At 33.0% G+C, this 21,319-nt stretch overlaps 1 protein-coding gene across 2 annotated transcripts; it reads left to right on the plus strand.

Moving 5' to 3' along the window:
- Positions 1-3,343: 3,343 nt before the first annotated feature.
- LOC149532118 (polyadenylate-binding protein 2-like) lies at positions 3,344-15,492 on the plus strand. Of its 2 annotated transcripts, none has more exons than XM_089811190.1 (7): positions 3,344-3,571; positions 6,266-6,368; positions 11,813-11,883; positions 11,986-12,089; positions 12,233-12,320; positions 14,720-14,838; positions 14,927-15,492. In XM_089811190.1, the coding sequence occupies exons 1-7, from the start codon at positions 3,461-3,463 to the stop codon at positions 14,973-14,975; spliced, it is 645 nt and encodes a 214-aa protein (XP_089667316.1). In that variant the 5' UTR covers positions 3,344-3,460; the 3' UTR covers positions 14,976-15,492. The 2 variants fall into 2 exon arrangements, with proteins under 2 accessions (XP_089667316.1, XP_089667317.1); XM_089811191.1 differs by having other exon boundaries at positions 14,720-14,832.
- Positions 15,493-21,319: the final 5,827 nt, after the last annotated feature.

Consider the following 21,319-nt stretch of genomic DNA (forward strand, 5'->3'; position numbering starts at 1 on the left):
AATTAATACATCTATGAACTAGGTTAGAAGTCCCATATTTAACATCACTTTTCCACACTGTTTTACCCTCAAGGTAATGACCAAGTTGAGGTCTCTAACAAAACTATCCTGAAAATCCTAGAGTAAACAATTAATAATGTTGATTGTGATTGCCACATCTAACTTTAGCATACATTTTTTACTTATTGCATGTGTCTGCATTCCATCAAGCACCACTTCAGATGCCTAGTTTATGGATCAAAACTTAACCTACCTATTGAGGTTGAGTTACCCTCCTAGTAGGTTTTCTTATAGAAGCTAATAAATAATGAGCTACAAATATTTCTCTTGTAAGAACTAGAATGACTAGATGAAGGTAGATAAAATATTTTTAACCATCTCAAAGCTTACCAATTGTACACATGCGAAAACTATAATCACTAAGTAAAGCCATGGGCATTTGAGATTGGAGACCTTGTTCTAAAAGAGAATCCCAAAAGATACAAAGATATAGAGAAAAAGAGCAAGTTTGAGCCTAAATAGCTTGGTCTACACACTATCATTGTTGAATATGAATCAATAACATATTAATTGGCTACTCGTGAGGGTGATCCACTATAAGATTCAATCAATAAAATTTAACTTCATAGGTTTTATCCCTAAGCATCTTAGAGTACCTCATCAGAAAACAAAGAAAAGTACTGACAAGTCATAAGAAGTCATTAAAAAATACAAAAAAACAAAGATAAATAATTTGTCTAAAGATGAAAATCACTTAGGTGGCATGTGGGGCAAACACCGTGGTGAAAATAAGTTAAGTGGCATATAGGGCCAACACCAAACACCATGGTGAAAATCGGGGCAACCGACCCTATGTTTATCAATAGAGACAACCAAATAAACTATTGCCTAAGAGACTACTCAAACTATTTCTTAAGAGACTACTCATGCAAAATTAGAACCATTTGAGATGAACTATTGTTAGGATTAACCTCAGACAAAAATAACAATTACATGCAAAAATAAACAATATTAGGAGATAATAAATTAGACATAAGAGAACACAAGACACCAAGATTTAACGTGGTTCACCCAAACCCTGGGCTACGTCCACCAAATAGTAAGTCCAATATTATTACGATCTAGTGATTTCAACCTAATTATAATTTGTATCCTTACAACTCAATAATGCCGCAAGAAGCAATTTTCGCATCATACATAAAAATGAAACAATCCCTAACTCTAAGCCCTTTTATACAAGTATTTTTGCCGCTTTAGAGTTAAAATTAGTTACAACATGTCGGCCATAAAATGCCAATTAAATAGCCCCAATTTTTGTTTTCTCGAGGGCTCTACCCCTAAACCCCCGATAAAATACTTCCTTGATTAGTCACCACAATCTAACAATCTCCCACTTGAGGACTAATCAAGCTTTGCACTAAACAACAACTATGACTTGACAAACTTCCCAAGCTTACTATTTTAAGCCAAACAAATTCTAGTCTTTCTCTTTAAAACTTGTTGGACTAAAATTGCCAATGGTTCTAATAGATTTGATTGCTTTTATCTTGATTTTAATTTCAATGTTGAATATAAAAAGAAAATATATTTAAAATTAAAATAAAATTTTATTATTTTTATACTATTATATTTTTTATTTGACACTAAGTAGGTTTTAGGAAGGGATCTCATGAAAGTCTTATAATCATTATTTTGGGAAGCAGTAAGTCCTATGAGGAGGAAAAAATGCTTTAGAATCATGTCGACAATTTTCTCCACCTCCTTGTAAAATTTTGCTGTCACATGTCATATATATAGACACACACACACACACACACACACACACAACTTTATAATTATAAATATGTATCCTTAGTGAAGAATATGTGAAAAATAAAATTATATATTTGTATGTCTTCTTACACAAACTCTATATCATATATTTATTTACTCACCAATTTATTTGAATATTTGAATTACATCATCATCTTTAATAATTATATTAATTAATTATAAAAAGCATAGAATTTTGAATCATGAAGAATGATCTACAAAGTTGATAGAAAATTTGTTTGAAGAATCAAATCTAAAAATTCAAAAAATTGATTATAACTTAAAATAAAAGAGTCCTATAAATAGTTCCTAAAAGTACAAGAACTAAAAGTACAAGAACTAATTATAAATTTAGTATGTATTGCTTTTATTTTAATGAACTCCAGCTTCCTAAGATTATGAAGATTTTCAAATTTATTAGTTCCTGATTATTAAGCAAGGTACTAATTTTTTTTTTACCCCCCCTCCTTATTAATTTTTGACAACAATTACTTTATTTCTAAAGTTATTCTTAAAGTTCAACAAACTTTCTATTTTAAAATTAATTTATGTTGATTTATTACCTTTTTCTAATTGGTCCATTACATTTTTGGTGGGGTTTATTTTATTTTTCCATTTCAAAAAATACAATATTTTCTAACATGCATTAATGAATTCATTAATTTTACTCTATCTTTTACTTATTTGTGACAACTTCATTATTAATTACAACTTTATCTTTTGTATATTTGTCACAAGTTCATTAGAGTCATAAAATAATTAAAACTTTATCTTTTTAATATTTGTCACAAGTTGATTAGATTTATTAATAAAAAATCATGTTTTTATCTTTTACAACAAAAATAATGTTATATCAATATTAATATCACAATTTTTAGTTTTGAATATAATATTTAAAAATGTTAATATATTTTATATTATTTTAAAAATTGGTTTTATATAAATCAATAATTACTAAATTTGACTTTTTATTAAAATATATTATTGCTATTAAGAATTGTATTGCTTTATATATATAAACTTTACTATATATCAATTAAAAAAATTAAAAACAATTAATCTCGAAATTTAACTTATGTAATAAAATTTTTAAAATTTTAAATTTCTTAGTTAAAATTCTATTCATTCAAATCTCGCAATTTTACATTGTATATTTTTAGACAATGGGTAGTCGCCACATTATTCTATAAAATTAAAATTTAAAATATTAACTAAAAGTCTAAGGTAAATTTGCTAAAATTTATAACTTCTCTTTTCAAAACCATAATTTTAACAAATATTACGTCCAATTTGTTTCCCTAAAGACAGGGACTCCAGCTCTCAAAGAGCTCTTGTTTATTATTATTTATTAGGTTACAAAATCCATATTTTTTTAACTTATAAAAACTACCAACTTTCAGTTTCTCTCCCTTAAACAACGAAGGTTGGAAAAACATTAAATAGGCAATGAGGCCACCGGACCGACCCGTGCCTGACCGGCACCAGTCAGCAGCATTAAATAGACAGAGCCTCGTTGCTATTCATCTCTTTGCAGCTTTTTTCTTCTATTTCTTGTGCGGATTAAATCCTTTGCGCTTTCGTGCTTTATTTTCATATACCTATATAACTGCTGTAATCTTTCTTATTGGATTTGGGTCGTGAGAGAGAGATGGATGAGGAACATGGTTCATACGGTGCAGAGATTCCCAACATGGACGATGAAATGGTGGATACTGAACTGAACAAGGACGAAGGCGCCTCTGAAGAGCCCGCTGCAAAGGTTCTATCTTCAAATACTCTCCTTTCTCTTTATTTTGCATAAATGTGCCAATTTAATAAGGTTTTCCTTAACGACCATGGCCGTAGGCGTCTCAATGGAGTGTTATTCGTATATCGTTTGTAAAAGTTGCTCAGGACTTGAGCTTGCCCCCTCGTTCTTTATGGTAGATGAATGCTCTATTTCAGTAATACCTAATTTTTTAGGGGAGCAGAGTTTCTGGACTTTTGTCATGAGGTTGTTTGCTTCTTCCATGAATAGGAGTAGCAAGATGTGAAATGACCTGAGAGGTTGAAGGAAATGATCCAGATTTTTCTGTAAGGTTTCTGGATAGGATTACCCGCTTCGATGATTTACCGCTCAAACTCATCTTTTCTCACCCTTTTAATCTCGTTTTAGCTATAACATACGCTCCATAATTTCACCCTAGGAAACCCTAATTCGGCCTGGTCATCATTATTTTATTAGAAGATCAGCTTATTTCCTTCTAGGGAACTTAATTTATTCTCGACTTAAAACCGCTTTACTTGATTGTTGTGTACTGCTAACGATGTATGGATAATCGCAAACTATTATGAATTATTAGTTACCAGGTCAATCATTGCTCTATGGATTTTGTTTGTGTGATATTCGCGGCAGGGATTTAATTTATTGTTAGGTTACATAAAATATACAAAAAATATATAGTAACTTCAAAGAGCTGAAGTTTTAGTTATCCTATAAATAATGAAATGGAATTACAATCAGATCAACAGTTGCTTCTAGGCTTTTCTTTGTGCCGCATCAATGGCAGAGGTTTAATTTACGCAGTGTAACATATTACGTGCAAAAGATAGGGGGAAATTGATAATTTGCTTAGATGCTTAAAAACAAGGTTTTGTGATGATGAACACAAAATCTTGGTCAAAATTTTATAGGATTTGTGCATCGTTTATTGCAGAGTAAGATTTGATCTGAAGCAACATCTTGAAGAATCGAATTCAATCCTGTGATGTAGGAGAACCCCCCCCACCGGCTGACGCTTTCATGGTTTTAAGATGGGCCACAAAGTATGAACCATGTTCATTTGGAGGAGTATAAAGGATTTAACTTCCAAAATCAAAATTAGTGGTGAAGTAAATCATGAATGGATCTGTTGAGAATGGGAGAGTGCTCCCTCCCTCTTACAATACAATATTCCCTTGTGTAGAAGCTAGCTTTCTTTTCACACCTTTATTGAATCATGGAAAGTAATCTCCTGTCACTTTACGTGATGATGAAACATTAGTTTAGATTCTAGAGGGATGCCTGGAAGTTTTTCAATCTTACCCATATAGCTAGAAGTGCATTATTGAAACCATAGTTCAGCAGAAAAAAGCTTCACATTGAGACAACTCAAAGAGAACATTGAAATTGGCTGGGTCAATAAGTGTTTACATAATGTACCCACTTTCACTTGCTCCCAAGGATAGTTCCAATTTGTCCAAGTTGGTATACCTGGATACTTTCTAACCTAGCCCAACATAGTTGCAGGGGCTTAACCAAGGTTCAAAACCATAGTTTGATGGACAAAAAACTTAACATTGAGGCAACTCAGAGAACATCAAAGTTGGTTGTCTCCAAGGTGTTCCATGGTGCAATCACTTAAACTTGTTCTCATGGCTACTTCCAACTTTTTCATGGGTTTGTGGTATTGGTTTCTCATTTAAGGTCTGTAACTCCCTGTTTTCCAAGAGTTTGTTGCATTAGATTCTTCTATTATGATTTGTACGCCCTTCTCCACAGCAATGTATTTAATTTTTTAATCATAAAATTTATACATAGTTTTTGATGCATGAATGATTCAAATTTCCGATAATAGTTTCAGGAACTTACATAACAGAGAAAGAGAGCGTTTTGTAACTTTGATTTAAGATTGTAAGTTTGTAGGTCACTTCCATATTTTGACCGCGGTGGTGAATGATCTTGTTTCTTATCTCTATTGCTTCAATTATGCAAGCTTCCATTACTTTTAATTTCGTTTTAAGATTGTTCTGTGGATCTGGCTATGTTATGGATTTGTTTTTGTTCAATTTTAGAATATATTCTGTTAGTTTGCTGGCATATATACTGGAGGGTAAAATGTCACTTATAAACAATTTGCTCTTGGATTTTGCCATTTGTTGGACCAAATGCTGCTTGCAAGTTCTAACAGGGTCTTTCTTTAGTGTTTAAAAATTAAAATTATATTGAACTAATTGTTGATGGTAAGTTCAAGTAGTTTCTCACTTTAATGTCCTTGTTGAACTAATCAACTTTAAAGTCCTTGTTGAACTAATTGCGTTTAGCAGATTCAAGCAGGCCTCACTTTAAAGATATGAAGCTTTATTAATCAAAGCTTCTTGCAATTTCAAACAGCATTGCAGTTTATAGGCTATGTGATTTTGTTGTTTTATATCTTTTGGTCTATGCTTTCTTTGTGTTTGCTTCTTTTAATTTTTAATTGTTTTACATATAGAAGGAAATCATTGTCAGACTTGACTTTTGTGCTCCATTTCATATCTTATTTGTTCTGTACTTATATGAGTCTTATTGATTACTTTTGGTCAATTCATTTTGCAGTTTATTTTTTGTTGATTTGTGCACATAAAGTAATCAATTAGAGTATATGTCATAGTAGTTCTTGTAACATCAGATAATAAAATGTTGTCTCATAGAATTCAGAACCGTGCTCTATAGGAATTGCTAGAAATGAAAAAACGGTTAAAAGAAATAGAGGATGAGGCGGCCGCCTTAAGAGATATGCAAGCTAAAGTTGAGAAGGAGATGGGTGCTGTACAAGGTGCATTTACAAACCTATTTAATCTGTTTTCCTTGTCCCGTCTAATAGTGTTTGTTTTGGTTAAGTAAACTTTTTATCTGTTTAGTGAGTAGTATTGTTTTCCTGATTCTGCTGCTTATAATTTCATGTATATGGTTAAGCCTAATTCTTTTATTTCATATCACAAATTGGTTCACAGAATAGTAACTTGCTGTATAAGGTTGCTTCTTTTGTTTCCTGCTTGTTATTCCATAATTTAGTGGCTGTCTCGAGGTAATTAGTTTTCTGGTTGCATTAGGTTTCCTGCGATGCATTTGGGTTTGATCTATAGTGGATATAAATGTTGAAATTGCATTGTTGTTTTGGTCTATATATTTTAGAACTGTACATTTGTAAATCATAGCAGCAAAGTTCTACTGGCAAAAAAAGGGCAAACTCAAAGATTATGATTTTTTAAAACAACGGGTCAAAAATTGTGCATTTCTATATATTTTAGATCTGTACATTTGTATGTTGTAGCAGAAGAATTCTACTGGGGAAGAATTGGCAAACCAAAAGATTATGTTTTTTTAAGAGGGTGAAAAATTAAAGATACAAAGAATAAGTAAATATTGTGAAATATAGATTTTTCTCATTTATGTTCATGTTGCGATTACTTTGCATTATACAGTACCATCTACTAAGTACAATAGTTTTCAAGTATTCAATTACTATCTACTTTTTACAAAGTTAACCTACACATGAGGTACAAAGTTTGAAAAAATTAAATGACTCTGTGACTCTTACTGCTGTGAAGAGAGTTATGCTAGAGGGCTGCAGTGACAATGATGAATCTATTAGGTTATAGCTTTCTCTACGCCACATTGATATTAATGAAGACCTCCCTTAAGATTTAAGAAGCATTAGGATTGAGGAGGACATAATCATTTGCAATTCACTTGAATCTAGAGCGAGCTTGTTGAGGACAATTCCTCGATGGTACTTGATTTTTTCCATATGCAATTTACTTTTGTAGGTTTGCACATTTTTAATCTCCATTATATTTTCCACTCTGGGTAGTGGATGTAACACAGTTTTTGGGAGATCTTTTTATGTTTTGGGAAAATTAATTGTCGTGATTTAACCATTCATTGGAACTAGATGTAAAGAATCAATGCACAAGTTTATTTAGATAATATTAAATTTTTGTTTAAATATTCAACATTTTATAATATATTTTGTTTACTTTCACATTGCTGCACAATTTTTAAATATTATTCAAATCTATGTTACATTATATTTCAGATACAATGGTGAGCAAGGGGTTTCCTTTAACGGGGATTGACTTTTGGGAGGTTATTTTCTACGAAATGTAGGAAACTATTGTTAAAGAGGGAAACTTAAGAAATTCAAATTATAAGAACTATCAAGTATTCATATAATAACATTGATAAGACATTCACCATATACTTTATAGAACCTTAAGACAAATCATCAGAATTAAATTGATATTGCACATGAGAGGTGACAAACCAAATTAACAAAATATTATTGTTTTTAACGTCAAATTGCATATCTCTCTCTCTCTCTCTCTCTCTCTCTCTCTCTCTATATATATATATATATATATATATATATATATATATATATATATATATATATATATATATATATAAAATCTATATTAACCTTATAAAAACTATAATAATTTTCCAAAAGGTTTCAAGTTTCAACTACAAAATCATAGAAAATATGTTGTTGCTCCTAATCAGCATTTGCTAACGTTGGATCAAAAATTTGAGGTATTGTCTCATTCAATGTAATCACTCTTAGTGTGCTTTTGTGGCATCTTTGGAATCACCATTCAAATGTTTGGTTGGAGTCTAATGATACACATAAATCTGTTGATTTTGAAATTGCAATGCATGTGCACGGCCACCAGCTCTTTTGATCTTTGACAAATAAGCATTTTCCTCTTGATTGATTGTAAGAAATTGTAAGCAGTGTTGAGGGTTAATCCAAATCAAAGACTTCAAGACCACACTAAACTTCAAGAGATATGTGTTTTTTTCATAATTTTATTGCTTGAAAGCTTAGGTTGGACTATGGGTGGATTTGATATTAAAATTTATCGGTATGGCAATTTCTTTTTGCAGGTATGGGTAGAGTTGTGTGTGCGTTTAAAATTTAAAAAGTTTAGTGTTATTGGACCTTTGTACTTGCTACTAAAAATAAGTTAAATTAAATGGCAAAATTGAAGAATACATTTCATAATTCATTCAATGTTAATTTATAAGTGATATTAATATATCAATAGGAATCAATACAAAACTTGAAAAAAGTAAATACGATAAAAAAATGATTATTCACTGTACATCTAAAGCATCTAGATCTGTCTTGACTTAGATGAACTTCATTCAACCACAATTAATCACAGTGCCTTCCACTAGCTACATTAACATATCATGTGTGGGAGCTTAGTTGTTATCAATATTTACTTTTGCAAGCTCTTAACCAGACACATTTGAGATTGCACACTTAGGGGCTATATCCCAATATTTTGTTGCTCCTTTCTTGAAGCCAACTTCCTTATGTGATAGGATGCACATGTTGGAATGGATGTAGAAAAGTGATTTTTTTTCTTGTAACCTATTGATATGCTTATTAAGTGGATAAAAGAATATGTGCTCCAGTTTTGCTACTGGAAGAATTCATAAGTTGCTGAAATTGGAGATGAAGGTAATAACTTAAAAATGCCAAAGAATGGTAAAACTTAACAAAATAAATGCTTGCTTGTTATAGAGTTTTGAAACAAGATGTTAGAAGAACATTTAACTTTGCCCATTGAGGTACTGTGAATGAGGAGGCAATGTGACGGATGCACATACACCTTGTACTTGTCTTGAAGAATACAAATACTATGATCTCATAGAATGAAAGCATACATATTTAAGACAACGGAAAGCATATGTATAGCTTTAATCATTTTTTGCCAAGGAAAATGCATATGACTGCACACAGTTGTTGAATGCTAATGTGCAAATGGTTTACTGGGATAACTTATTAATGACTATTTATTTATAATGTTATGTTATATATATATATAATCCATGTTTTGATATGAATGTAATGCATATATGCATGTTTTATCGCTGATTTTGTATGAACATTTCAAATTTTCGTGTAACTTTTAAAAATTCCCTTTATATACATCCGTCTCCTTTGGCTGTCCCCAAAATGTAATGTCCCCTTTTTGCCTAGCACATCAATAAATAAATAAAGACTAATGCTAGCCTGTTATCTATTCTTCAGGGTTAGTTATCTTATGAGGCACTCTGGGTATGTGTTATATGATGACATTCTGCATTTTCTGAATTGTAACAGCAGTGGGTGTTTGTAAACAACAATTCATATCTAATCACAAGACTACTTTGCTAACTTTGATTCTTTGTATTTCATCAGATTAGTTTTCTTGAAAATCTATACTGTTTATCTTGCATGTTTAATTTTGATGCAGTGCAAGGTGGGAGAATCCCCAAAGGAGATGTCCTAGCCCCCAACAAATAACCACACAATGGAAACACAACAGCAATGCAACACAAATGCAAGATCTGATACCAAATAACAACTCTTTATTTATAAAATAACTGTTTACATGCTATTTGCTCGGCTGTAAGGCCTTCCAGGTTAGGGCCAAATACAACAGCAATTACAATAACAGTTCTGCAAGATCCCACAAGATCCAACTCGCAACACCAATCCCAGCTAGTTCAGATGTGCACTCTAGAAGAAAACCACCAAGGAAATCTTAACTTGTGCTCGCAAGCCCACCAAGAAATCTCCTTGTTTTTCAAGTCTTAACTACTAGCCCTTCAAAGTTCGCTCTTCCACTTCATCTTCTCCAAACTAGATGATAATGACTAAAGACTCTACAAGACCCCTTACTTATACCCAACTAAGCCACAGGTTGACCTAGCAATTACAAATTAAATAAAACCCCTTGCATTAAATGCATATTTAAGTCACAAGTCGTCTCACAACAAACATTAAATACAAAATGTTAATCCTCGCGTTAACCTAAAGTTAACACGCGATAACTATACAAAAATACTCAGGACAAGCCCCAAGTTTACAACCAAGATTAAATGCACATAGGAGAGATAACCAAGACCACAAATAGGTCCACACAAACTCCTAGATCAATCCACATCACAATCACATGCTACATGCATTAAATGCACCAAGAACTCCAGTCAGCACCAACACACTGCCAAGTGACAGCAAACTCCCAAGCATCACTGAGCTCCCACAAGCATTGCCGAGCAACCAACACATGCCAAGCAACTAACACATGCCGAGCACAACAGTGAGTGCCGAGCAGCAGTATTTGTTGAGCTCTTCAGCGCTGAGCCCCTTCAATGACTGAGCACCTCGGCCAACACTACTTTCAATAGTAACCAAGCACCACTCCTTTGGTGACCGAGTCCACTACTCCAAAGCCAAATGCCCCTAACATGCAGGATTGCAAGAAAGCCCAGGATGCTCCTGCATCAAATTTTCACGTTTACATGTTGCAATATTACATTATGATGAAGCTAAACATGAGGAAAAATATTAAATCTAAATCAAATTTGAAGCACCATCAGAATCCCTGATATTGCAGTGGTATCAATAATGTATATATATGCACTCTTTATCCATGTTTTCATATGAACATATCAAATTTCCATATATCTTTTAAATAATCCCTATACATAAACAGCCATCCCCTTTGCCTGTCCCCAAAATTGGCCAAAAAAATGGCATCCTGAAAATCCATACACCTTTCCTCTGCCGTCCCCATCTCGGAAACTTGGGGTAACCTTGATATAATAATAGTAACTATATAATATAATAACAGTATTTAGAAACACTTTTGTGAACTTAAAATCATAGGATCGCATGAACTTACGTGGAGGGCACATGACATCAAATAAAAGTTTCTGAACAGTCTCTAACACAACCAACATTGGAAACTCATGGATTGCAACCTACAGTTCAATTTAAAGAACTTGTGAGGGAGCGATTCAAGCATTTTTGTTGATAAGCTTCAGGTTGAACTACCAGTGGCTCATGAATGGGACAATGAAAACATTACTTAAATCAAGATTAATATGTAGATATCTATTCTTATCTCATGCAGCAGCATTAATGCAATTCCTGATTTCTAAGGTTTTTCTAGGCCATCTACCAGGAAAATCAAAAGAAACCCATGACCTTTCGGCATTAATTGATTGAATTTTGGATACCACTAACTGTTGTTAAAAAACATATTTACAAGTTGAATATACAGGTGCTGCTATGATTGTGATTTTTTTGTGTGTAATCAGAGGATATATAATAACAAACTGAATGTATCAAGGTGAATGTTTGTAATATTGTTTCTCACTTCTCTTTTTTGTTTTCAATCCATTCTGATGGAAATTATGCTTTTCGTGTGTATATAGATCCTGCAGCATCAGCGGCTTCTCAAGCAAACAAGGAGGAGGCTGATGCACGGTCAATTTATGTGGGCAATGTGAGCTTTAATATCACTATCAGATGTATCTGCTGAAAAATACACACATCTTAATCCTGAAATTCCTCTGGTTTATATCTTTTTGAATTTTTCATTGTCCAGGTTGATTATGCTTGCACACCAGAAGAGGTCCAGCAGCATTTTCAGTCATGTGGAACAGTTAACCGAGTTACAATTTTAACAGACAAGTTTGGTCAACCAAAGGGGTGAGTTGTGAAACTCGAGTTCTATTTGTTTCTTCATGCAATGATTGAAATGCTTATTGTACTTGGCTTGTATCATATACAGTATTTTGTACTCTGTATTTTGATATGGAATGTAAAGTTGATATCAAGTTATCTTGATGCAGATATGCATATGTAGAATTTTTGGAGTTAGAAGCTGTCCAGAATGCAGTTTTGTTGAATGAATCTGAGTTGCATGGTCGCCCACTAAAGGTGAGAATGCTGGATATAACTAATGTGAAATGGATAAATATCAACAAATATTTACTTGGATATAACATCTTCTTTCTTGCCCATATAGTGTTTTCTCTTTAAAGCTGACCAGAATAATTAAATTTCCCTGCTGGAGATTTAAATGTGCTTTTTGTCAATGATTCTGGTTTCCATTATTTTCTCAAGGTTTTTCTACAGGATGCTTTCAACTTTAACTTTAAAGTAATGTTGATTCTTTGGTAAAGCTGTTTACAAGCAGTGCAGTCTTATAATCAAGTTTATCTTATAAATGTTTATTTCCTTCGTAGATGCTGTCGTACATTTTGGTATAGCTATTGGCATATTCATATCCATCTCAGCAACATCCTATATATGTAGTTGCATGTGTGATCTCTAACTGACCGACTAAGATCATTTGCATCATTAATTTTCTATAAGGTGGACTAAAAGCTCTTTAAGTCCAGAAGCAGACTTGGGTGTGCGTTTGAGTCCTCGGATTGATGAGGCAAATGCCTCAACAGGCTTTGGGGACAGTATCCCTCATGGTTGGGGCAGAGACACCAATTGGGTCAAGAGGTAGTATTCAGTGGTTTGGACCCTCTCACTAATAGGGTTGGGGGGCATGCTGTTTAAACTATTTTCACTTTTTTTGGTAACACCATGCCAGTATTTATGAAATTTCAAAGTGATTTGGAAAGAAGCTAAGATGCCTTTTACATTTTTTTATTGAGTGCTTAGGGTGTGGGTGAGGCTTATAGACCATTAGGGTAAGGATTGTGGCATGCAAACTGTTTTTTTTTTAAGATATTGACTTTTTCATCCCTCCACCATGAGGGACACTTGTTAGTCACATCGACAGTCACGAGACTTGTTAGCCTGCTGGACATTTTTGGGATGTCTTAGTGTCCCTGTGCCATCTCCAGAGACCAGGGAGATGACCTCGAAATGTTCTTGTCCTAGAAATGGGGGGATTTAGGTAGGTCATGCATCCCATGTGGAACACTGAAAATAACTGATACTTGCATTTGAATAATTTGTTGTTTGCATGTAGCTTGTGTAACTTGTGCCACATCTGTTCATTTTAGGCTACACTTATTATCCCATGGACAGTCGCAAGACTTGGGAGTCTGCTGGACATTTTGGGGATGTCTTAGTGTCCCATGCCATCTCCAGAGATCAGGGAGATGTCCTTGAAATGTTCTTGTCCCAGAAATGGGGGATTTAGGTGGGTGATTCATCCATGTGGAACACTGAATATAACTGATACTTGCATTTGAATAATTTGTTGTTTGCATGTAGCTTGTGTAACTTGTGCCACACGCATTCATTTGAGGCTACTTTTGTGTTGATCCACGTTGTCTTGTTTCTTGATTGGGAGTGGCCTGAACAAAATTGCAATTTGGTGTTGACTTGGCAATGTCAGGGCTGTCTTATTGTGGCTACACTAAAATTAAACGTCATCTTTGAACTATCATGACAATATTGCAAGTGCAGACAAAATATCACACTTACCTACCTGTTTGTTTTGAAAGTAAAGTATATTAACTTTTCTCAGACCTGCAAATTAAAAAAAGACAGAAAACATGACTAGTAATCTGCAAGGGTAGGGTAAATGGATAACTATTACAACTTATGACCCCTGGGCAGGGGGGACGGGGAAATCCAAAATGGGTTTCCGGGATAGATTTATTTTCTCCTGGAGCAAGGGACAGCAGCGGGTACATCTTAATAAAAAATAGAGGAATTTTAAAATATATAGGGTATTTGAATTAAGAGTTCACATGAGAGTGGACATTAAACAAATTATCAAAATTCAAAACATTAATTTTATGGGACAGCCACAGGATGGGTTTCTGGAAGTTCCCGAGTTTCTAAGATGTCCCTGTTTCTGAGATGGGTCAAATTATGCCAGAAATGTGTCGCAGGTAACAGTGACCTTAACCCAATGGCATCTCTTTACATACATCCCACGATGATCAGAAAGTTCTTCATGTCATTTGGATTTCACTTTAGCTGGCTAAATCAGATTTCTCTGCATTATTTTTGTAATTGTCTTTGATTCCCAGACCCTTGTATAAGAACTTCTGGGTTATGAAGGAGACTATTACCTGTTGGGCCTTATCTGCATTTGGTTTCATAATTGTCTGCAACTCCCCAGCCCTTGTAGTATATGGGGGATGTGATTGTTTTGTTTTAGAGAAATGTTTGCATGCGAAAAGTAATTTTGTGGGGTTTATTACCAGTGTCAATATTCCTATTTAGTATGGTAGTGCACACCTAATATGATATGCCAACTTTTTCTAATTGGTAGGGGTCAACCCACATTCTGATACTGCATTGTTTGTAGTTGATAATTGTATCTACTGTTGCCGAATTACTAATTAGTGTGTTTACTGCAGGTGACGGCTAAACGGACAAATGTCCCAGGGATGAAACAGTTTCGTGGTCGTCGATTCAATCCATACATGGGATATCGACCATGGAGGCCTCCATATCCGTATTCTCCTTATGGGTACGGGTGGGTATAATTTAATTAAAATTAACAGGCTATAATTTTCTAACCGAAATTGCTTTACTAAATTTTGTGCCACATTTTCCTGTTTCAGAAAGGCTCCGAGGTTTCGAAGAGCAATGAGATATAGGCCATATGGCTAAGTTTCTGCATCCTTCAGATTGTCCCTGTGTTTCTCATGGTTTAGCGTGGATCACCTGGACAAAAGATCCAATTACTGTTTCATTATCTTCATCTGACATTTCTAGAAAGCATCCATTATGGTTTGCTTTCTAAGTAAATTAAAAGTTTGACTTGCAAAATGAGCCAATTGTCAGGAACTTGCAGATCTTGAAAATCTTTCTATTAGTCGGCTTGCCATCTTATTTCTGTACATTTGATTGGTCAAATTCAATTGATTGGTGGTTGTTCTGAAGATAAAACTGCATTTCATGACTAAACCAGCAAGGTTCCAGCGTTGGTGTTCTATTTAGAACCCAGCTATTTAATTTGGTGATAGAGCTTTTCAAATGCATCAGTACTTGTAAATTTTGAATGTTATTTTTATGAGGTTTTATTGCCAACTTGGAAAGCTAGACAATCAGCAGCAGAGATATTTCTTTTTGTATTATCGAGGGAATAATGGAGGAAGTCAAATACAATCTACAATTTTGGCAAGCATTTGGAATCTGAAAAAACTGTCTAAATAATTTATTTCTGTAATCCTCGAAAAAAAATGGGAATTAATGATGAGGCTGTAATATTGAAGGATTTTTTTTATCAGAATATTAATATAGTCTTGATTTTTACCAAACTCATGCAGAAAAGCACGAGGATCTGGATATTGTAGATGAGCACAAACAGAGTCGATTAGCTCTACTTTTTATTTAAGTTTTGCTACACAAACCCATGTCTACAGCACAAACTGGAGGAATGATCTGAACAAATTCTTTGACAAATGAAATGCAGTTGATCAGGAGTAAAACATGAAATTTGGAGAATTGAATTTGTGCACTTCAATTATGATAGTATGTTGTAGACTGAGTTTTGGTTATTTGTTTATGCAGTTAAATCAGTTTGCAAGGAAAACCAGATTAGTTCAATGTCTTTAGTGACTAATGCAAATACCATTAAAGTACAAGAGCAAACCTTGATTAATTGGATTCGTCTTTAATTATGACAGCAGTTGTCCAGTAAAAACTTATGTTCTGTATCACTGGTTAAGCATGTCATCCCTAGCTCTTGAGCTTTTACGTTAATTTTTTTATGCCATTTTGAATGTCCTCTGGTTTGTTACAATTTCATTCTATGTTGTAGTGAGGCTGCGGTGCTACAGCAAACAAGAAATTCTACTTGTACTTTCTGATTTTCTTTTGAAAAGGCAAGTACACAATCTGATCGCAATTATGGGTCCTTTAGATTTAGATGGTAGCAAATCATACCGTGGATGATAAATGTTAATTTTCATAATTTTATTATTTGTCACAATGCCATGCTGCTGTACAATCGATTCAAAGTGTATGTCAGCTAGGAAAGTGTTTGTGGCAGTCGCATGGTAGATGATAAGTAATTATCCCTAGCAAGTCAAGGGCAAGGGAAAAGCCTAAACCCCTACGCCTAACCTTCTGCCAGGGATAGGGATAGAAGGGATAAGGGCATGGAGCCTATCATATATCATGGGGAAGCAGGGAAGAATAGTTTCTAGAGGAAGGTTAGAGCTCCGTTTTATAGTTCTCCCTTCCTTTCTGCTATCCCTTGCTCCTGGTAAATACGGTAGTGAATTCTTCAAGGCTTGAAGTACTGGTTGGAAACATAAAACATTGTTGAAAAGCTAAGATTGGGACGATGGAGTGTTTGGCTGATCCAAGATTGGAATGACATAGAACATTGTTAAAAAGTTCAAAAGCTAACGGGCTCATTAGGTTCAAAATCTCTCTCAGAAGTCAGAAGAGAGGCCTTTAACTGAAAAATAATGAGTGATCATGGTTACGATGGATTAGAGTGAGGTGGATGCTATGTCACAAAATGTACAGAAACACGATTCTGCAATTAGGCAACTAATTTGACAATTAAGGCTAGAAAGACTACCCAAGATATAACTGAACATGTTAATTTAGTGCACTAATTAGGTGATACGTGTTACATCAACACAGCTTATGGGCAAATTAGGGAGTAGAAGATTATCGTACGAGTTGTAAAAGATTATTATAGGTTTTGAGTATAAGACCATGTGAGGTACCAATTTACAACGAAATCTCTTACAGAGCAAAGGAGAAGATTGTGGGAAAAAAATTCTCAAAATAAAATAAAATTTACAAATATAAACGCGTGATATGAATAAAAGACTCGGTGATACCCTCGAAGGATAGTGTCCACCACAAATAATACCAATTGTACCTCTTTGGAAGGAAGAGGAAACCGTGTAGTCCTCATGCCGCGTAGTCTCTTGCGAAAATGGTGAATGCTTGAAGGCAACTTGATCGAATGTTTATAAGCAACATTCTTCCGCTTGGAAGAATATAGAAGTGCAAATATGGTAACACTTCTCATTCTAAATACAAGTTGGTTATGAAAGAATCCAAACGTATGATTGTCTTTTTGAAATCTTCTTATGAAGTCCTAGGTAGATTATTATGCCAAGATTAGATAAAGTCCTAGGTAGGTCATTATGCGAAGATTAGATCAAGTATTATGCTTTATTGAAATAAAAGTGACAAATCGAGTGCTAGTTGATGTTTAACAAGATTCAAGGACACCAACTGTGAGACCAGTTGTCCTCATCCAAGAGGAGAGATAGACTCGTTTTTGGTCCTTATTTGAAATAGGAGGCCCAATGAGGTTTGAAATCCCTGCTATGTAATCATATCCCACAAGATTGTATCTAAAAGACAAGGAATTATTGGTTGCAATGAATTTATTGGAAGCTCTTGGTGAAGTATCCTCTCAAATCTTTGTTAAACCTGTGTGGGCAATAGCTGAAGGTGCTTGCTCTAATTGTTTTGCTAGTCCACCGTGTAATGTGATAATTTATACTACCAGAAACTGGTTTCTTCTATATGGTTTATGGGGTAGGGATGTGTACATAAATATAAGACATGAGATATAGTCACCCGCAATGAGCTGGAATACATTTTTGTAAAGACTCGTATTTGTTTTTAGTCAAGATTAATATGCAGACCCGCTCTCTTAATCTTTGTTCCTCATTAATATGCTACGAGTCATCGTTTCACACTACTTGCAATATGCTTTTAAAGACTTGAAAAAATTCACCATGCTTTTCAAATTCTTTCTCATGCAACAAACCTAACCTCATTTAATGGTAAAAAAAGTGTCTTTAAGGAGTTAATGATTACACACATGCACATGCTCACGCTTATGCACGTGCGCACGTACATATACATGCATGTCTTTGCATGGGCGCGCACACGGCACCGGCTACGGTGCAACTTATTTGCACTGTCCGGCTGCCCAAACTCTGCCCAACTCTGTCGCTGCCCCAACGCTGTGAATGTACCGCTTCAGTGAATTGAAAATTTGCATTACGTGAGGCACGACATGTCAGGTCCGCCCAGAGGGAATGCAAGGAACGACACCATATTCTCCCGCCATATTCTCCTGCCTTATCCTCTACCTACCATCATTAATGTCAATGGTGCCAATTTTCTTTCAGCCCATTCTATAAATCGAGAATTTCACTCCAGAAATGTTTACGGGAAGTATGAAAGTAGAACGCCACCTTCTTGAGAACAACATAGCTCAGAATGCCTTTGACGCCATTGTTGAGGTGAAGAAAGCTGTGGAGCGTGTGTGCTCATTGCGTCTTGTGTTGATATTATCGCCATGGCAGCAAAGAGATTAGAATGGCGGAGTTAGAATGTAGAGTTTTAGAATAGTTATTTTTTAATTTTATAGTTTAAGAGGACTTTTAATTCTGAGCAAGTCTGAAATGTAATATAATTGTTTCATTTTGTTGTCTGTTTGTTGGGTTGCTGTTACATTCGCTGACAACATATATTGCACAGGCTGTGACAATTTCATTGCGTTGGACGACTTGCAAGCGGGCAAGACACTTCTCCAAATTTAACACAGACTTTTGAAATAATAAACAACATTTTGGTAGCTCACAAATATCCCATCTCGCAGGTAAATTTATTATAATTAATTTAAGCTATTTAAATTAGTATTTTGATTTATTTCACATTCTTATATATTTTTAAATAGTAGATTTTTAATATTAGTAGTTTTTTTCCATTTTAGTTAAATTTCTATATTTTCTTAAAGTGTAGATTTTTAATATTAGTAGTTTTTTCATTTTAGTGAAATTTTAATATTATCTTTAAATTGTTTTAATAAATATCATTGTGTATCAACCCTACATATTGTTGTTCGTGTATATCATACCCTACATATTGCTATAACTCTTGTATTTCTTTTTATGTTTATTAAAGTTTGAATTCTATTATTTAATATTATAGTATTTTATTTGAGATAAATTTTTAAAATTATTGTTATAGAATGAGTTGGATGTTAGATTTGACATTTTGCAATTAATATTTAATTATATATTAACAAATTCTCATACAAAAAACAAATAGATGGTTATATTTTTGTTCGCTTTAATATTATATTTTATAAATTAGAGAAAAAAATCAAAGTAATACTCATTTTGGTAAATATTGTTAAAACTAATAATAATATTTATATTTTGCAAATAAATATTAAAAAATATTAGTAATCATGTTTCAAATTATCTTTTAAAATTTAGTTTCTATATGAATGGAAAAATGTGTACCTATTCAAAATCAAAATAATTTAAAAAATAAACAAAATCATTAAATACATAATTTGTAATTTTACATCTCACGTTGTTCAATGAATTCTCTACAATGGGTTATAAGTTAAATGATAACTATCTTCTAATTGAAATAGAAATTCTCATTATTTTCTTCAAATTAGACTTGACAAAATTAAAAAACTACATAACATAAGCAATGTCATTATGTTACCAACATACATACAAAATCAAACTATTCTAAATTATAAACAAAACTTGTCAAACACTTCTATTTGTTTTGATTTCTATTTTCTATTATGGAAGACTTTATATGTAGTATATAACTTAATTAAATTAACTTTTATTTATTTTAAATAACTAGAATATGATCTAAAATGTTCATTGAAAAATATACATTTAATTTAATTTGAAAATTCTTTCTAATCATCCCCTTATTTTTTTTCACTTTGATAAATTTATGCATGTTCGTAATATTTAAAAAATTTCTAAAATTGCATCATTTTTTACATATCTTATACTATATTCTAGGACCACTAAGCTTGAATTGACTAATGTTTGAAAAAATATCTAATTAAATTTTGTGATTAATGTTATCCACATATATAAAATCAAACTATTCCAAATAATGTAGAGAAATCAATCAAATACACTTGTATTTATATTAATTTTTAATTATTTATTATAAGATCATTTTTTCATTATATAAGTTTTTAAAATCTATTTTATATTTGTTTAAATAATTAGAGCTTAATAATAAAAAATATGAAATGAAAAATATACAAAGTGCAATTAAATTTTTTATTTCAATTATCTAGGTTTTGACACATGATAATATGTAATTTTTAAATTTATTCTACTTTCATAATATTTTACATCCATAAAGTAGCAAAAAAATTGTATTTGAGCACCAATCTTTGCATGAAGTGTTAGTATTTTATTCTTGAATCTTCAACTACATTTACTTCATATTTCAAAAATTTCATGTTTTAACTTAAAAGAAGTTTAAAGTTTCGTGAACAATATGATAATTAGTTATTTATTTTAGTATACCTAAAAAATGTAGTAGCTTGTCTGGTAGAGCCATACTAGGAGTCACTACCACTTGAATAATTATAGAGTTGTTTTTTTGGTTTGTCATGTTAGATTGGAACTACCTTACTTGAAGCCAAATAGGGGCTTCAAGAATTTTTATTTTTGTCTCTCTTTTTAGTCCATACTTATAGTAAGAAAATTATTCTTTTATAGAAACTTTATTTAAGTAATATAAAGGGTCATTAAGAATATTCATATTTTTCAGGATGGGTAGAAAGAATAAGTGGGAATCACTTATTAAGTTAGACATGCAAGACATCCCAAATGATGGAAGTCATTTCTCAAGTTATGAATTTGAATGGACACCTATTGGAGATGACAGTAAACAACAAATAGACTGGTGTGCTGCTATCCCTCTTGAAAGACTCCCTCACTTTGTCAAAGGAGAAGGTTTATTGGAAAGTACTGAAACAACATTTATACGTAAAAAATATTTAGAGACTAATTTGGTAAAGCCTACTAAACACGCCACAAAGATGTATTCGAGGTTTGTCTAGATTTAATAAATTGACTAAGCATGTCACTTATTTAACTATTTCGTTTATTATATTAATTAATAAATTTTTAATGTGTATAAACAGTTATGATTGTGCTTTTGGACCGCTAGATAAAAGAAATTCA

Source organism: Cupressus sempervirens, chromosome 11 (assembly GCF_028749045.1).
Source record: "Cupressus sempervirens isolate cs-2001-9-10 chromosome 11, ASM2874904v1, whole genome shotgun sequence".
NCBI lineage: Eukaryota > Viridiplantae > Streptophyta > Pinopsida > Cupressales > Cupressaceae > Cupressus > Cupressus sempervirens.

Bases quoted from the DNA above. Each gene is read 5' to 3' on its own strand.
- LOC149532118 (XM_089811190.1), top strand. From the start codon at position 3,461: ATGGATGAGGAACATGGTTCATACGGTGCAGAGATTCCCAACATGGAC. The intron at 12,090-12,232 runs GTGAGTTGTGAA...ATCTTGATGCAG, and splicing joins AAGTTTGGTCAACCAAAGGG to ATATGCATATGTAGAATTTT. The intron at 14,839-14,926 runs GTGGGTATAATT...TTCCTGTTTCAG, and splicing joins TATTCTCCTTATGGGTACGG to AAAGGCTCCGAGGTTTCGAA.